The sequence below is a fragment of the Gouania willdenowi genome, chromosome 7 (assembly GCF_900634775.1).
Source record: "Gouania willdenowi chromosome 7, fGouWil2.1, whole genome shotgun sequence".
Taxonomy (NCBI): Eukaryota; Metazoa; Chordata; class Actinopteri; order Blenniiformes; family Gobiesocidae; genus Gouania; species Gouania willdenowi.
In genome coordinates, this window is record NC_041050.1 from 39412447 (window position 1) to 39427763 (window position 15317).

Genomic DNA, 15317 nt, shown 5'->3' on the forward strand with positions numbered 1-15317 from the left:
GATTTTACAAACCCATCAAAATGTCTGGGTTTCCCAGGAACCCTGAACGTGTCTAGGTGAACACATATATAAAAGTGTCTATTTGTAGGGTTGCCGTGCGGACAACCCCCGGTGCTATTGGTATGGTTACCAAAATACAAGTACATAGCGTGTTAGGGTTAGGGTAAGGTTTAGTCTTAGTCACGTGACCTAAACTGGATAAATAGGGGCGTTATGTACAGACAGAATGTTACGTACAGACAGAATGTCGATACATTGATAGGGCAACTAAATGTGTTCTGATCTGACATTGATATCTGATATTATCGGACTGCATCTAAAATCTCTGATTAAAGCTCTCCAATAAAATGTTATCTATAGATGTCTGTGGTTCACACTATGCATGGCTGATATTGGACGTGAAAAAGTTGTATCAGGACATCCCTAACGGTAACCGTACGGATAGCCACTGCCCTAATTTAAATGACCGTAACTCTGCTAATATTTACTTTATCTGATCAATTCCACCAGTTTCTGAAAGCTAATGAGTCGCTTTTATGGTGATTTTACTCACATGTGACAGAATTGTTGGGTTTTCTCTTACATGTGGCTCCAGTCCAGGCCTGAAGGGTCTACACTGTCGACCGGAGCTAAAAACCCACCCGGTTCTTTAATGCTGGAGGAGGACTTACACTTATAATGAAACTGAAGTTGAGGAATATACAGTAGTTCAAGCTTTTTATTACAAACACATTTTACAAGTGAGTATGAGGCTATGCAGCGCTGGATCAGTGGAGTTACTTCACCATGGGTTCTGGAAGCAAAAAAGAGGCCGACCTCCAGGATGCATCCGGCTTTTCCTTCTTCGCCCCTCCTCATTCGCTGCCCCCCACCCCCCTCTTTATTGTAAATCCAAATATAGTCAGCCTAGATTAAAGAGCATGAACATGAAATATTGTGTGTAAATGTTGAATAGTGTTTGAAGTCTTTCTGTATTGCCAGTGTCTAATATTTATTTTCCACCTTCTCCTGTCGTTCCAGGGGCCCAGTATGCCAGCAGCAGACAGACTATTCCCTCGACAGACTCCACAGCACCATGGTCCAATAGCCAAACTCTTCTACACCAGCTCCACCCACCGGATCCCCTCCAGGCTCCAGCCAGCACAGGAAAGCCTGTTGGCTCCTCCCACGGCCTGCTGGGTGTGGACAGCAGTCTACAGGTCCCCAGTGGTCCCACTTCTGGTGTCAGCCCTGTCTTGGCTTGGCACGCTGCCATTAATGCAGCGCGACAAGCACGGGGCGAAGCCGAGGAGCCCGACGTGACCTCAGAAGCCCTGATTTGCACAACTGGACCGGCTCCAGTGGGCTCGCTGGCCCAGAGGAAGAGGCAGCAGTACGCCAAAAGCAAAAAGCAAGGTGGATCTACCGGCAGCCGGCCCCCAAGAGCTTTGTTCTGCCTCAACCTCAACAACCCAATCCGTAGGGCCTGCATCAGCCTGGTGGAGTGGAAGTATCCTTTAGAATGCTTAGAGTGATTTACTATAGCTCAAATGGGGGTACGTGTACCCCTAGAGGTACGCAATGGCACTACAGGGGGTACTTGAGAGAGAAAGAGAGGAAAATTAACAAATGAAAGCATTAAAATATGGGGCTTTATAATGTTTATTTTTAGTTAAAAATTATAAACATACTAAATATTACCAGCAACTCACAAAAAAACCCCACAAAACCACACAAAATAAGAGAAAAATATACTGAATAATAAAAGCAACAGACAAACGACAACAAAAACACAAAATGACACAAAATGATGATAGAATTGATCTTGATTAGAAAATGAACTGAAAATACAAAGGTCAGTATTGGTCCCACATCAGGAGGGAGAGGACTGGAGATAATAAAAACTATAGAAATAAATCTATTCAGGAGGCACAAAATAATGTTTCATTCTCTTATTTACAAATATAGATTATTTAAAATGTGTGTTTTCACTCATTCATTCCATTATTGTGATCTATAGATGTTTTTAAATACAATTCTGAGCAAAATGTTGTAGTCGGACATAAGGGGGGACTTGGGCCAAAAATGTTTGAGAACCACTGCTCTAGGGGTCTAATGAAGTAGTTAGTGAGATAATTAGAAATAAAGTCACTATAAATAAACACGTTGGCCCTCATTTATCAACTTTGCGTGAAAACGTGTGTAAATCTGAGTTCTCGTGTCGTACGACAGGACCAACGTGTGATTGATCAAATATTAGTATCTGAATTCCAGCGTCATTAACATGTCACGCCCTCCTGTTTCTGAGGCCCCGCCCACTAAGGTCAAATAAGAAAAGAAACTTTTCCAAGATTAAAATCATCATCTTCACATCTGAGGTGGAGCAAAACAAAGATGAGCTTTTAGAACATGTGAAAACTGGACTTAAAAGATCTCATTTAAACGTTCTGTGGAAGAGGATCAGCTACTGAGCAGGAGACGTCTGCCCCCCTGTGTGCACAACTACACAACAGAGATCCTGGAGACACACATGGAAATATGACGTTTATATCAGCCTCAGTCCACACGCTTTAGGCATTAAATATCACATTAAAAGAAATTAACAATCTATTATAAACCAAAGCTTTTATGTTGTGTACCTGATTCTGTTAGTTCCTAAATATGTTCAGAATCCTGTAAATGCTGAGGTTTTATTATGTTGAACAAATGGATCAGAAAAAGCTCTGCTCATGTAATCAACAGATAACTTCAATTCCAGATTCCTAGAGCAGGGGTTCTCAACCGTGTGGTCAGGACCCCATTTGGGATCAATAGACACTGGGAGGGGGTCACCAGATGCCTTCAGGAAACTGAGAATATTTTCTGAACAATTTGAGTCCATTTTATCTTATTTTTACCATTTTTCTTAACACTGTTTTTAACCATTATTTTGTTCCTTTTTATGCATTTTGACTCCCATTTCTGACACTTTTACATCACATTTTATTGCTTTTTCTGCACATGTTCAGCACTTATCAACCCTTTTCCACCTAATGTCACATATGTTGACCCATTATTGTCACTTTTAACCTCTTTTCACTATATTCCATGCTTATTATTTGCCATTTTAAACTAATTGTTCCAATATTGACACTTTGAACCCTTTTTTTTTTTTCCCCCAAATGTTTCTCTACATTTTTGTCCACTCTAATTTTCAACTTTTAACCAAATTTTGTGGTTTTTAAAATCCCATTTCACCACCTTTTCCACCATTTTTGGTCAGTTTTAACCCATTTTATTTCTAATTAAAACATTTTTAAGATGACTACAATAATAATAAACATTCCTGGATAACAGTGGATATTATTCAGATGAATAAATAAATGTGTTTGACACAGATTCATAGAACAATGGACCATCATTTTACTGACTTTATGTACAGAGAACCAGTGTTCTGGAGTGATGTAATAATGTAACTGAGAATAACTTTCATTATCATATGTTTGTCTTCAACCAGGACGTTATGCACATAATGATATTTACCCTGAGTTTTCTTTGACTGTACACCTTAACACTTCCACTCAGACCGTTTGATATCTTTATTCTTCTGTCTATTTTTGCCAACTGTGTGGCCTTAGCCATCTACATCCCCTTTCCTGGAGATGACTCCAATTCTACCAACCAAGAACTGGTGAGTACAAACTGACGTGTTGTTGATTCGCTGAAATATAAAATACACCCACATGTGATCACATGATGATGAACAGTCAAACTTCACAACATAGCTCAGTCAGTCACATGGTAGAGGAAGGTTGTGTTGTGGTGGTTTGGACGTCCAGCTTTAGGGTTGCTGGTCAGATGCTGACTTACGGTTTATTAAGTCTGTAATTCATTTATATTTGTGATATTTTCTAGTTTGTTTATATTTTTTTTACAAACTATGTTGACACTGATTATGCAGTCAGACTTCCTGTCTGGGACACATTATGTCAAACTGATTCAATGAGGGTAGTGAAATATGGATTAGGTGTAGTTTTCTGACTGAGGCTCATAGAAAAATCCATTGCTTTTATACACATGTTTTTTTACACTATGTACAGTTTATACACATGTTTTTTTACACTATGTACAGTTTATACACATGTTTTTTTACACTATGTACAGTTTATACACATGTTTTTTTACACTATGTACAGTTTGCTACACTATGTTTTTTTCACTCACTCCTGAGTAAAATATGTTTAGCTAGCAAAGACTGAAACGTTGATGGTGAGAATCCAAAAGTCTTTCAAAAATAGAGCTCAAAGCAATCAGCAGATGCCTCTGAAGAAGACTGGCAGTTGACAGTCAAAACATGTCAGGAAATCAAAGTACATTTCCTAAAAAACAGTTATTTGAATAAATTAAACCTTAACATTCTATTCAGCAAGTAAACAAAAAGAACTTGAATTTTTACGTGGAAGTCAAAGCAACATCAAAGCGATCAGCAGACGCCTCTGAAGAAGACTGGCAGTTGACAGTCAAAACATGTCAGGAAATCAAAATAAATGTTCTGAAAAACACTAAAAGAGTTGTCTGAATAAATGAAACATTCACATATTAATCAAAAAGATGACAGTTATATGATCAGTTTAGTGTATGTTACACTCTAAATTCAACTAAAACACACAATATAGGTTTTAGTAATATTGATAGGGAAAATGTTCACATTTGCTGATTGCTGTGTTGTTTCTTTGAGAATGTTTCCACTTCAGCTGCTTTTTTAAAGGGCAGATACACTCAGTGATCCCATGGGTTCTACACTCAGAACATTGTATGTTCTCTAACAGAGGAGCCTCTGCCTCAAAGGGGAATTGTGCGTCTGTTCTAGTGTGTGTGTGTGTGTGTGTGAGAGAGAGACGAACACTGAACCAAAACATGTTCTATCAACAGATGGGAATTATTCACACTGTCCAAGTCTCCACTTATCACTACACAATGTTCACTGTAAGAAGATCAACTGTTGCTTTATCAATTGTGTGGTCTGTCAAAGACATTAGATGGATGGATGGATGGATGGATGGATGGATGGATGGATGGAGGGATGGATGGATGGATGGAGGGATGGATGGATGGATGGAGGGATGGAGGGATGGATGAGTAATGTTTATGATGTAATTGACTTGTCTAAGATACAGTGGTTCCCGATCTTTTTTGGGTCATAACCCCATTTTCATATCACACATTTCTGGTGAATCCAGATACTTAATAAAAAAAAAACTTTTTTAATAAAATCCAAAAATATAATTTACTTTTTTTTATTATTATTATTATTTAAGTAACTAATTAATTATTTAATATTTTCTTATTTTTCTACTGTATTTTTTTCAAAACTCGATTTATATTTGAGGAAGTGAAAGTATATAAAATAAAGAATAAAGTAGCTTGAGATTGTGTGATGGTGTTTTTAATTAGAAAATATCAATAATTCAACCTTATTGTCTGTCCGTTAGCAAAATAACTTGAAAAGTTATGAATGGATTTGGATGAAATTTTCAGAAAAATTGATAAATGGGACAAGGAACATGTGATTCAATTTTGGTGATGTTCTGGCTACCAAAAGTATATATATACAGTATATATACAGTATATATCCTATTCTATTTCCCATCCACAATAGGTTCTCTCAGAGTCAACAGCTCAATGTTGACAGGTACTCAGGTGATAATGTCATAAGTTCCAGTTTGGAGCCATTGAGTCATTTTGCCATTCATATAACCAATTCCCCCAAAATATCGATTTTTTCACCAGTCCTAATGAGTTCAAATTTTCATTGAGTTGTGGAATGTGTTTAGGCCCTCAAAAATGCAATCACTTTTTTTTATTGTTATTAATAATAATAATAATAATAATAATAATAATAATAATAATAATAATAATAATAATAATAATAATAATAATAATAATAATAATAAAAATGAGGTGCACAACAATAGGGTAGTTGCTCGGGCCTTAATAATGTCAAGCTTCAAGTGTTTTTCATTTATTCAACAGTTTTCTGAGATTTATGCAATTATTTGCTTCAGAGTGTTGGGTGTGTATTTGTTGTGTGTAAAAGATTGTGTGTGCAGAAGGAGAAAGTGTGTGTGTGTTAGAGCAGGATGGAAGATTAGAACCGGCCTGGATTAATGGTCACTAAAGGGGTGGGGTCTGTGTATGGATGGAGGGATGAATTAGAGGATTGGTTAGAGAGAGAGATGTAGCTTTCACACACACACACACACACGCACACACACACACACGCACACGCACACGCACACACACACGCACACACACGCACACACACACACACACACGCACACGCACACGCACACACACGCACGCACACACGCACGCACACGCACACACACAGAGTTAGTTTATCCTTTCACAACTGGTATACTGACTTGTTTCGGCACAATAAATACACAACAGTTCTATGACTTACACAAATGTAGTTAATTACTATTGAAATATGCATCATATTAAGTTTATAGTTATGTAAAAGTCCAACTAGAGATAACAGTTAGAAATTCATGTAAACAGCATGTTCTGAATCACTGTTAAAATTATGTACACATGAAAAATAAATCTAAATGTTAAATTTAAATCTAAAATTTAAATTTAAATTTAAATTTATATCTAAATTCAAATGTTACATTTATAGCTAAATCTAAATGTTAAATCTAAATGTAAATCTTCAATTTTTATCTAAATCCAAATGTAAAATTAATATCTAAATTTCAATGTTGAATCCAAATCTAAATGTTAATTGTGATCAACAAGTGCTGACCAGCCCACTTTGAATAATTTCTAAATATTTAGCTTTACAATTGGCAACTTTAATATTTAGATTTAACATTTAGATCTAAATTTACATTTAAGATTTGACATTCAGATGTACATTTACATTTTACACTTATATTCAACTTTTACATTTAAAATTTACATTTATATTTCTTTTTTATGTTTACACATTTTTAACAATGATATATGGAACATGCTGTTTTACATAAATTTGTGTCAAATGAGAAACGAGCTAAATGTGTTTTCATACTTTATGTTTGTCTGGAAAAGACGTAATCAAGTCAAAATGTTTCATTGGATGTTATTGAAGAAAACACGTTTGTTTAGCTTTTTATGGCTCAGATTATAGAAGATGTGTGTTTTGTTGTGAATGGTTCATGTGCTTTTAGCATCATCGTCACCTCCTGCTGATTTTTCACATGAATGAAATACAAGAGTCTTCCTGTTTGGTGGTGTGTGTGTGTGTGTGTGTGTGTGTGTGACTTCTTATTTGGAGATTTTGTGTAACTTATTGTTCTCTCATCACAGTATTGACTAAAGCTGTTGCTTTGTTTGTTTACCATCCCTGTTCTGTGTTGTGTGTATGATACACACTAAACATCCCTTTATTAAACCCGTTAGTGATTATGTGACTTATGACTTATGCCCGCCCCTTTGACCCCTGGCTCACTAACACACACTGTTGATCATCTCATAATCCCATATGGCAGATATAGGCAAGTGGCGGCCCGGGGGCCACATGTGGCTCTCGACACTAATTTTATGCGGCCCCCAAAGTAAACGTATAAAATGACAAAAAAATACACAAAAAAAGAGCAAGAATACATGAAAAACTAGAAAAGCACTCGGAGAACGTAGACCTCCACCAAGCAGCTCATTTCCACTCATGTTGTCATTTCCACCCTATGTTGTAGTCCTACATTGATTTTATATACACTATTAGATTCACTGATAATGAGTGTTTAATCATCATAATCTGAGATAAATATGCACAAATTACAGAAAAATATGAAAAAACAACAACAACAACACACTAAAGGACCATTAAAAAGACAAATTCACTCAAAACACACCAAAGACAACAACATTTTTATTTTTAAAAATGATAATATGGATAGAAATATAGACAAAAGCACAACAAAAAAAACGCTATAGGAACATTAAAAAACACACAAGATGACAACATAAAGTAACTCACATCTCCTTTGAAATTGCGCCGCACACAACGGCTAAATCTTTGTCCGTCCACCACAAATCCAGAATAATTCCAACAAAAATTGATATCCTTGCGGAAGAAGGGAAAAGATCCAACCTCTGAATTACAATTTACAGTGAAATATTGATCGTTGGATCCGTCTGAATCCGGATTGGCTGGTGACGTCTACCGTCTCTGCTATCATGCAGGGATCACATGAACTAGCTAGCATGAACCCATATTGTGATATCCATGAGTGCTATTTTATCACATGTTCCTTGTCCCATTATCAACATTTCCTGAAAATTTCATCCAAATCCGTTCATAACCTTTCAAGGTATCTTACTAACAGACAAACAGATAAACCTCGGGTAAAACATTGACATTAATGTTGATTATGTGACCCTCTGATCAAGCAAACATTTTTTTCAACCCTGCTGTAATAATAGTTGCCTACCTCATATAGACATATGAAGTCTTTATGAATCTGCTTGTGTGACAGTGTGTAAGTACAGTTTTGTCTCTGAATGGAACGATTAATAGTATTTATTACGCTGTGGGACAGATCTCACTGAAATGTGACAAAAACAGCAACTCCTCTTTTTCTGTATGATATTAATATTAGTACAGTTGAAAGACAGACAGGCATTTAACAATGCTAGCCTGGTAGAGGATGTGGGCGGGGCTAGAAGCGCTGCCAGGGATAGCATCATCATCTTCATCAGTTGCTCTGTTTATTTCATGATATCACAGATATTCTAACTATTTAACACTGTTCAGCTACATCACTGAAAAATCCTAATACATCAGTGACACTAAGGGTGCTTTCACACATATAGTCCCATGTGACCATGTGACCAGTATGAGGAAGAGAGACAAGTAAAATAAATGAATGATGTAGGAGTAATACTGAAGGGAGTGTGGAAATGTATGTGTGTGTGTGTGTGTGTGTGTGTGTTTGTTTGTGTGCTGACAAAGCAGCTCTGAAGATGGATAGATGGATGGATGGATATTTGTGTGTGTGCTGCCTGATGGAGTGCTGGGTTGCCAGTGTGTGTGCGTTCCTGTTGCCGCGACGATATTGTGTTTGTATTGAGCTGCCGCAAAACAGTACGTTTGCCACCAGGACGGATGCAGGAAAGTTGCAAGTGCGGTTTTCTAGCCAGAGACAGCAGGGGGGATGAAAGACCCCCAATCCCCCCATAAACACTTATATTACCCTCACAGGGACTATGAGGAGGATTCATTTAGGTGAAAAAGTGACTGTTTTAAATGCAGAACTAATGAAATGTATGTCATCTCATATGAGTAATGTCAAGGATGTGCAGTAGATTTTTTTTGGAGCCAAAATGTCAAGGTCAAGGTCAAGGTCGTGTCAAGTGTCAAAAATCTAAATTTTCCATATCTCTACCAATATTTATTGTACAAGTTCTATACTCACATTTATGAAAAGCTCAATGTAAGTGGAATATTTTATTTTGTTGAACTGAAGCTGTACGACCTACCAGTAAAAAGATTAGTAGGGGTCAAAGTTCATGATGTCACAAAATATACATATATACTTTTTTTTTCTCTATAACTTGGCCACAGATTGACATCCAGTGCTCAGACTGGTACCATTGAACAACATTTTCATTTTCATGTGTGTTTGACCTTCGCTCAAGGTCATATTTAAGGTCAAGGTCAGTTTTCTGTTTTTCCTGCATTATTACTTTCAATTTCATTAGTAAAAACAACAACATAAAGAGACATAATTCAACAACAAAATACACACAATAAGATGTCTTTCACATGAACAATTGTATTTGCCAATTTTCCATTTCCAAATACGTATTGGCTTTGCTAATACAGGTCGTGCCTAGTTTCATTTATTGTTTTCATTGATTCAGTCATAAACCAACATACATTTAAACTGGAAATGTTCTTGTGTCAAATATTGTAATTTGATTAATTTAGATTAATTCATTACAAAATCTCTCACTAATTAGATCCATTTTTTAAATAGAGTCCCACCACTAGTAGAAATACAACTATTGTAGTCCTTTTACTTGGTCAGTGAGTTTATAGTTTCTAAGTTGTGATATGACATTTTAGTTGTTTGTGCTGATGTTTTTAGACTCTTATTTATCTCACCTTTACTAGTGTGTGTGTTTCTCATTATTCAGGTGGAAAATCACAGACCGTATGTTTGTCACTTCAGCGTTCCACAGAGTTTAAAACATCTGCCCAGACTGAGCTGTATGAGTGTTTTCATGTGTGTGTGTGTGTGTGTGTGTGTGTGTGTGTGTGTGTGTGTGTGTTGGGGAGGGTTTGGAGGTATTTTCATTCATGCCTCGCTCTGGTAGCAGAATGTCATCTTACGTCATCATTCTCTCAGTCAGAGATTAAAGGTTTAGAGAGCAGGAGAAATTAGAATCAGACGATAAGCAGAGGCTGGACCATCCATGTGACCATCTGTGGGAGGGGCTTGTCTTTTTCTCTAGATGCAAATGGACACAATTATTTTATTTTGAAGATTTTAAACACATGCTAGAAGTTACAGAGATCCAGTGGTTGTTCAGAGTTATGTAGATAATATGTTACGGTTTCATTTATTCAAACACATGCTTTCCTGAATGCGTTTCAATAATTATGTATTAAGACTTTCCTAAGCTCCTAGTACCATGAGTGTTCTCTTTAAAAGTAACACATATTTGTATGTTGACTGGAAGAGATTGTTTTTGACGTTTTAAATAAAATTAATTCATAATTAATAACTTACATTGAATAAAGTCATTATTAGTGGATGTATGGAACTTTGATAATTGTTCTATCAATATATTTGATATTGTTTAGCTTTGTTCATAATTGAGAGGATTTTTTAGATGTTTTTTTTCTTTTTAATGTCTTATGGGAGCTTTCCATGTGAGTTAATTGTCAATTATTACTCCAAGAAATTAATTTTCATTCATATTTTCTATTTGGATATTATTTATCTTTATTTATTTTCCTGGTTTGTGTTTATAATTACCAAATATCAATACTATTGTGTTATTTATATTTACAATTAATTTATTATGATCCATCCAATTTTTTATTTTGTTAAGTTCTCCATTTACTGTACTTATAAGTTCATTATAATTTTTGTAAGTACTGTAGAATATACTTGTGTCATCAGCAAACAAGATTAGTTTCAATGACTGAAAATGAATAGATTGAAGCATCAGCTCATTTAAAAATAATAAAAAGACCTGTATTCACTAAGCAAATATGTAGATTTATAGAAAATTTAAAAAATTGTCAAAAATAACAACCTATATCTGGTTTGTTCTTTTTACTCATGAAATTGAAAGTAACAATGCAGGAAAAACAGAAGACTGACCTTGACCTTAAATGTGACCTTGAATGAAGGTCAATGTCACACATTGAAAGGAAATGTTGTTCAATGGTACCAGTATCAGAACCGTATCTCAATTTGTGAACAAGTTATAGGAAAAAAGTTTTATTTTTGTGACGTCATGACCTTTGACCCCTACCAATCTTTTTACTGGTAGGTCGTACAGCTTTGGTCTAACAAAATAAAATAATCCACTTGAGATGAACTTTTCATAAATGTAAGCATCAAACTTGTACAATAAATATTCACAGAGATATGGAACATTTTGGTTTTTGACACTTGATGCGACCTTGACCTTGACTTTGACATTTTGACTCCAAAAAAGGTCGACTACACATCCTTAACATTGTCTCTATGAGATGACATATGTGTTATTAGTGCTGCATTAATAGACTAGGAGGAGTTTTACGACAAAGGAGAAATAATAACTCCTACGAGAAGAATGTTTATGGCAATTTTCAATTGCCATATACATGAACAATTCTGCAATAAAGTGATCAATTCATCAGGGATGGGCCTTCCATGCTGGATATACTGCTTCAAACTGATTAATACACAGAACACAGATATTAAGTGTATAGAGCTGAACACTAATTACTCATTATTCACTGTGATAATTAATGGTTCTGCTTATGTTGCTCAACATTTCTTGTTAACTACAGTAATAACATGACATGTTTATGAGGATTTTTAATGTTGACAGTGGAAAATGAATGTATTTAGTAACTATAAAACTAAAAAAGTACAGTAAATGTTTCCAAATAATAATCTAAATATTGAAGACAGAAGTTTGTGGCAATCTTCATTTTTAGCACTTTGAGATGACTATTGTTGTAATGTGAGCGATATAAATAAAGTTGAATGGAATTACATTTTTGTGACTCTACATTTTCTGGATCTGCTCCTGCAAGTCACGACAAATGATGTAAACAAACGTGTGGTTTATTTTTGAAATGTTTACGTTGTTATTTGGTTGTTCTTCAGTCAATGAGTTTAAAGAGGATTTTCATCACTGGATAATTGTCAGGGTTAAGTTCGTTAGTGTGAGGAAGGAACTAATAACAGGATGGAAGGAAGCGCCAGTAAATCACTTTATTAAAGCTTAATAATCATGTTCAATATGTAAGGTTTCTGTATGATGTCAGGTGTGTATAATCAAAAAAGGGTTATCAAGGATTAAGATTGTCATGTCGTTACAGTTTGTGTTTTTTTGAGAGCGTTTAAGCTTTAGAGAAAGCTTTTGAAAAGTGATGACAAAGCATTTACCTGTATGTGAGAATCCATAACTTTGGGGAAACAATTGTATTATTTCTACACCTGTATGCAGGGAACGAATTTAGGAAATATTATGGGAGCAATTTTGGCCCCCGTGGTCTAAAAAATGGGGGCATTTTTAAAATGATTAGGGTCCATGTAAAAAAACATTTAGTAACAGCTTGAATACTTTTATAGATTAAGATGTACAGTAGCTTCTGTTAACGCAAATAAAATGAAGAGCACAGCCTTTATAGGCGGGGCTACAGGACTCTGTTCTTCTTCCTGTTGTTGTGTACACGAGTTAAAATCACTAGTAATCTGTTATTCACGAACAGATCGGACTGAAAGTTGGTAGCTATAATTTATGGATGTGTACGCATCGACGGTTAGAGCCCGATTTTTGATTTAGGGCCCAGGGGGGCCCCTAGGGGTCCCAAAAGAAAAGAAAAAATGAAAGTAGAATTCTCATTTATTTGCGAGTCAAATATTACGGTTGGTGGTACCGAATTATTGGCACATATATAAATGGGGCCCATTACATCGTAAGTGCCACTCAAATGACTACTCCTCTGTTAATGCTTGTTGAATCAGACTGTAATCTGACATGGATATTCTATGAGCGGATGTCTAGAGCCTCTCTGAGACTTTTGAGAGATTTTTTTACTTGGTGGAACCGAGTCATTTGACTGAATTCTTAGGAACGTGGGACGTGCAGAGACGTTCTGCGGGCGTGGCCATAGTTTGCAGGTAGAACGGTAGATATTATAGAAATAAGAAAACAGATGCAAGGAAAGGAAACTATGGGTTTATTTAGCTTTAAACGGATTGTAAATATTAAACAAAACAACACGTTAAAAACAATGCAAGTATAATAAAAGTTTATTTAAAGTTTCTAAAGAAATTAAAATAAAAAATCCCAATTTAAAGTGTAAACAGGTTCCTGATTCAACACTAGAATCTGCTTTTATGGAATATACGTATTTATGCATGTGGGTCACTTTATTATTGAAATTCATTTATTTCGTCTCATTTATAATCAAATTATTTTCTAAATAAAAAGAACATGAAAAGCAAAATTAACTGAAATAGTGTTTTTACTGTTTAATATACTGTAAACCACTGCTACTGAATATTGTTTATTTTACATCTGATAATGAGTTACATAAAATTATGGTTGATAAATATCTCTGATTACCTATAATTAAACCAGATCAGACTTGAGGATTGAATCATTAATATACTGAGAGCAGTACTAACAGGATATGTTGGTGTAATAATCATAATAGTTACATTACTATCTAATGGGACCAACTTTGTCTGTGAACACTTGAAATAGTGGACAATTAGAAGTTGTTGACAAAAACTATTTTGGCCCATGGAACAGGGTTTTTAGGGGCATTCTTGGCTGTATTGAGGGCCAAATGTCCCCTGGCCCTCCTTCATTTCCGACACTGACTAATATAGAGAGAGAAAATATGTGACACTCGTGTACGAAGCACACCGTAACACAGCATAGCGTGAGTCATTGTTTATCATACAGGTACAATTAAAGTTAATAAACCTGTGTAGAGATAAAACACACAATACAACTGTGTTTTAGAAATAGACTTTTAACTTATTGACCTTTAATTTCAGTCTGAATCCCCAAAAAATCATAAAAAAACACCATATACACCAACATGTGCTGTGCATGCAATGTATGCACACGTGCAGTGAAGACTTTACATATATTTAGTCACTTTGCTTTCATTGGTCAGCTCTTTCACTTTGTTTCACACAGTAGAGCTGCTCGCTGCCATGACAACTGTCACCATGGAGATTAGTGTAAAATCACAGTCTCTCATCAGGAAAAGAGAACGAGGTGACGAGAGGAAGAGGAAATGGAGTGTGTAGTAGAGGAAGGGTTAATAAAGATCATAGAGGAGATACGAAGAGCAAGTGAAGAGTTTAACGAGAAGAGAAGTTCTGGAGATTCAGAGATTAGAAGAAGGAGGAAAGATGAATGAGAAATAGAAAGATTATATTATCATATATCCAATTAATATGATTTATATTCCTACGATCCAACTACATCGAGCTGTGCTCGTCTAGTTGTCCTTCCTGATGACATTAATTGATCTAAAATCTTTTTAAAAGGTAATCAATCAATTGTATTGATACAAAGAAATAAGTCATTGGATTTAAATACTTTATATGGACATGTTTTAAAAGCACTTTTAATAATAAAGACGTTACTGTCTGTGACCTCACATGGTTAGTTAACATCCTGTTAATATAAACTAAAGTGTTGGTTGGATTTAATTCAAATAAAATGTGAATATATTTGCCATTAAATCTTGTTTATGTCCATCATTAATTTATAGATGATTCCCTTATAATAAACATCAGGAATCTCTAAAAGTTCACCTGTACTCTACAGTATCAGGGATTTATTTCACAGTCACACTGTACACATTATTATCTTGGATAAAAAGTTACTCAATCTATTTAAAGTCACTAAAATGCTCCTTTCTTTGATCACTTTTATTTTCTCTCTTAAAGTTATCCTCCATTGTTTTTACAAACCTTTGAAATGTTCTTATTAGTAGATCTATGTCTAACAAAACACATTATTTATCACCATATTCATTTTATTAACTTTTAAAAATGGGACGACTTTACCGTTATAGAGCCTGTGCGCCGCCATGTTGAAATGACGTCATTGAT

General features: G+C 35.4%; 1 protein-coding gene across 16 annotated transcripts in view; it reads left to right on the top strand.

The window, feature by feature from the left end:
• cacna1db (calcium channel, voltage-dependent, L type, alpha 1D subunit, b) overlaps positions 1-15317 on the top strand; it is a 99828-nt gene that overhangs the window by 9558 nt on the left and 74953 nt on the right. For all 16 annotated transcript variants that reach the window (XM_028452878.1, XM_028452882.1, XM_028452886.1 and 13 more), the window contains 2 exons: positions 1021-1489; positions 3544-3649. In XM_028452878.1, coding sequence (XP_028308679.1) covers positions 1021-1489; positions 3544-3649 — 575 coding nt within the window. The remainder of the gene's footprint in view (positions 1-1020; positions 1490-3543; positions 3650-15317) is intronic.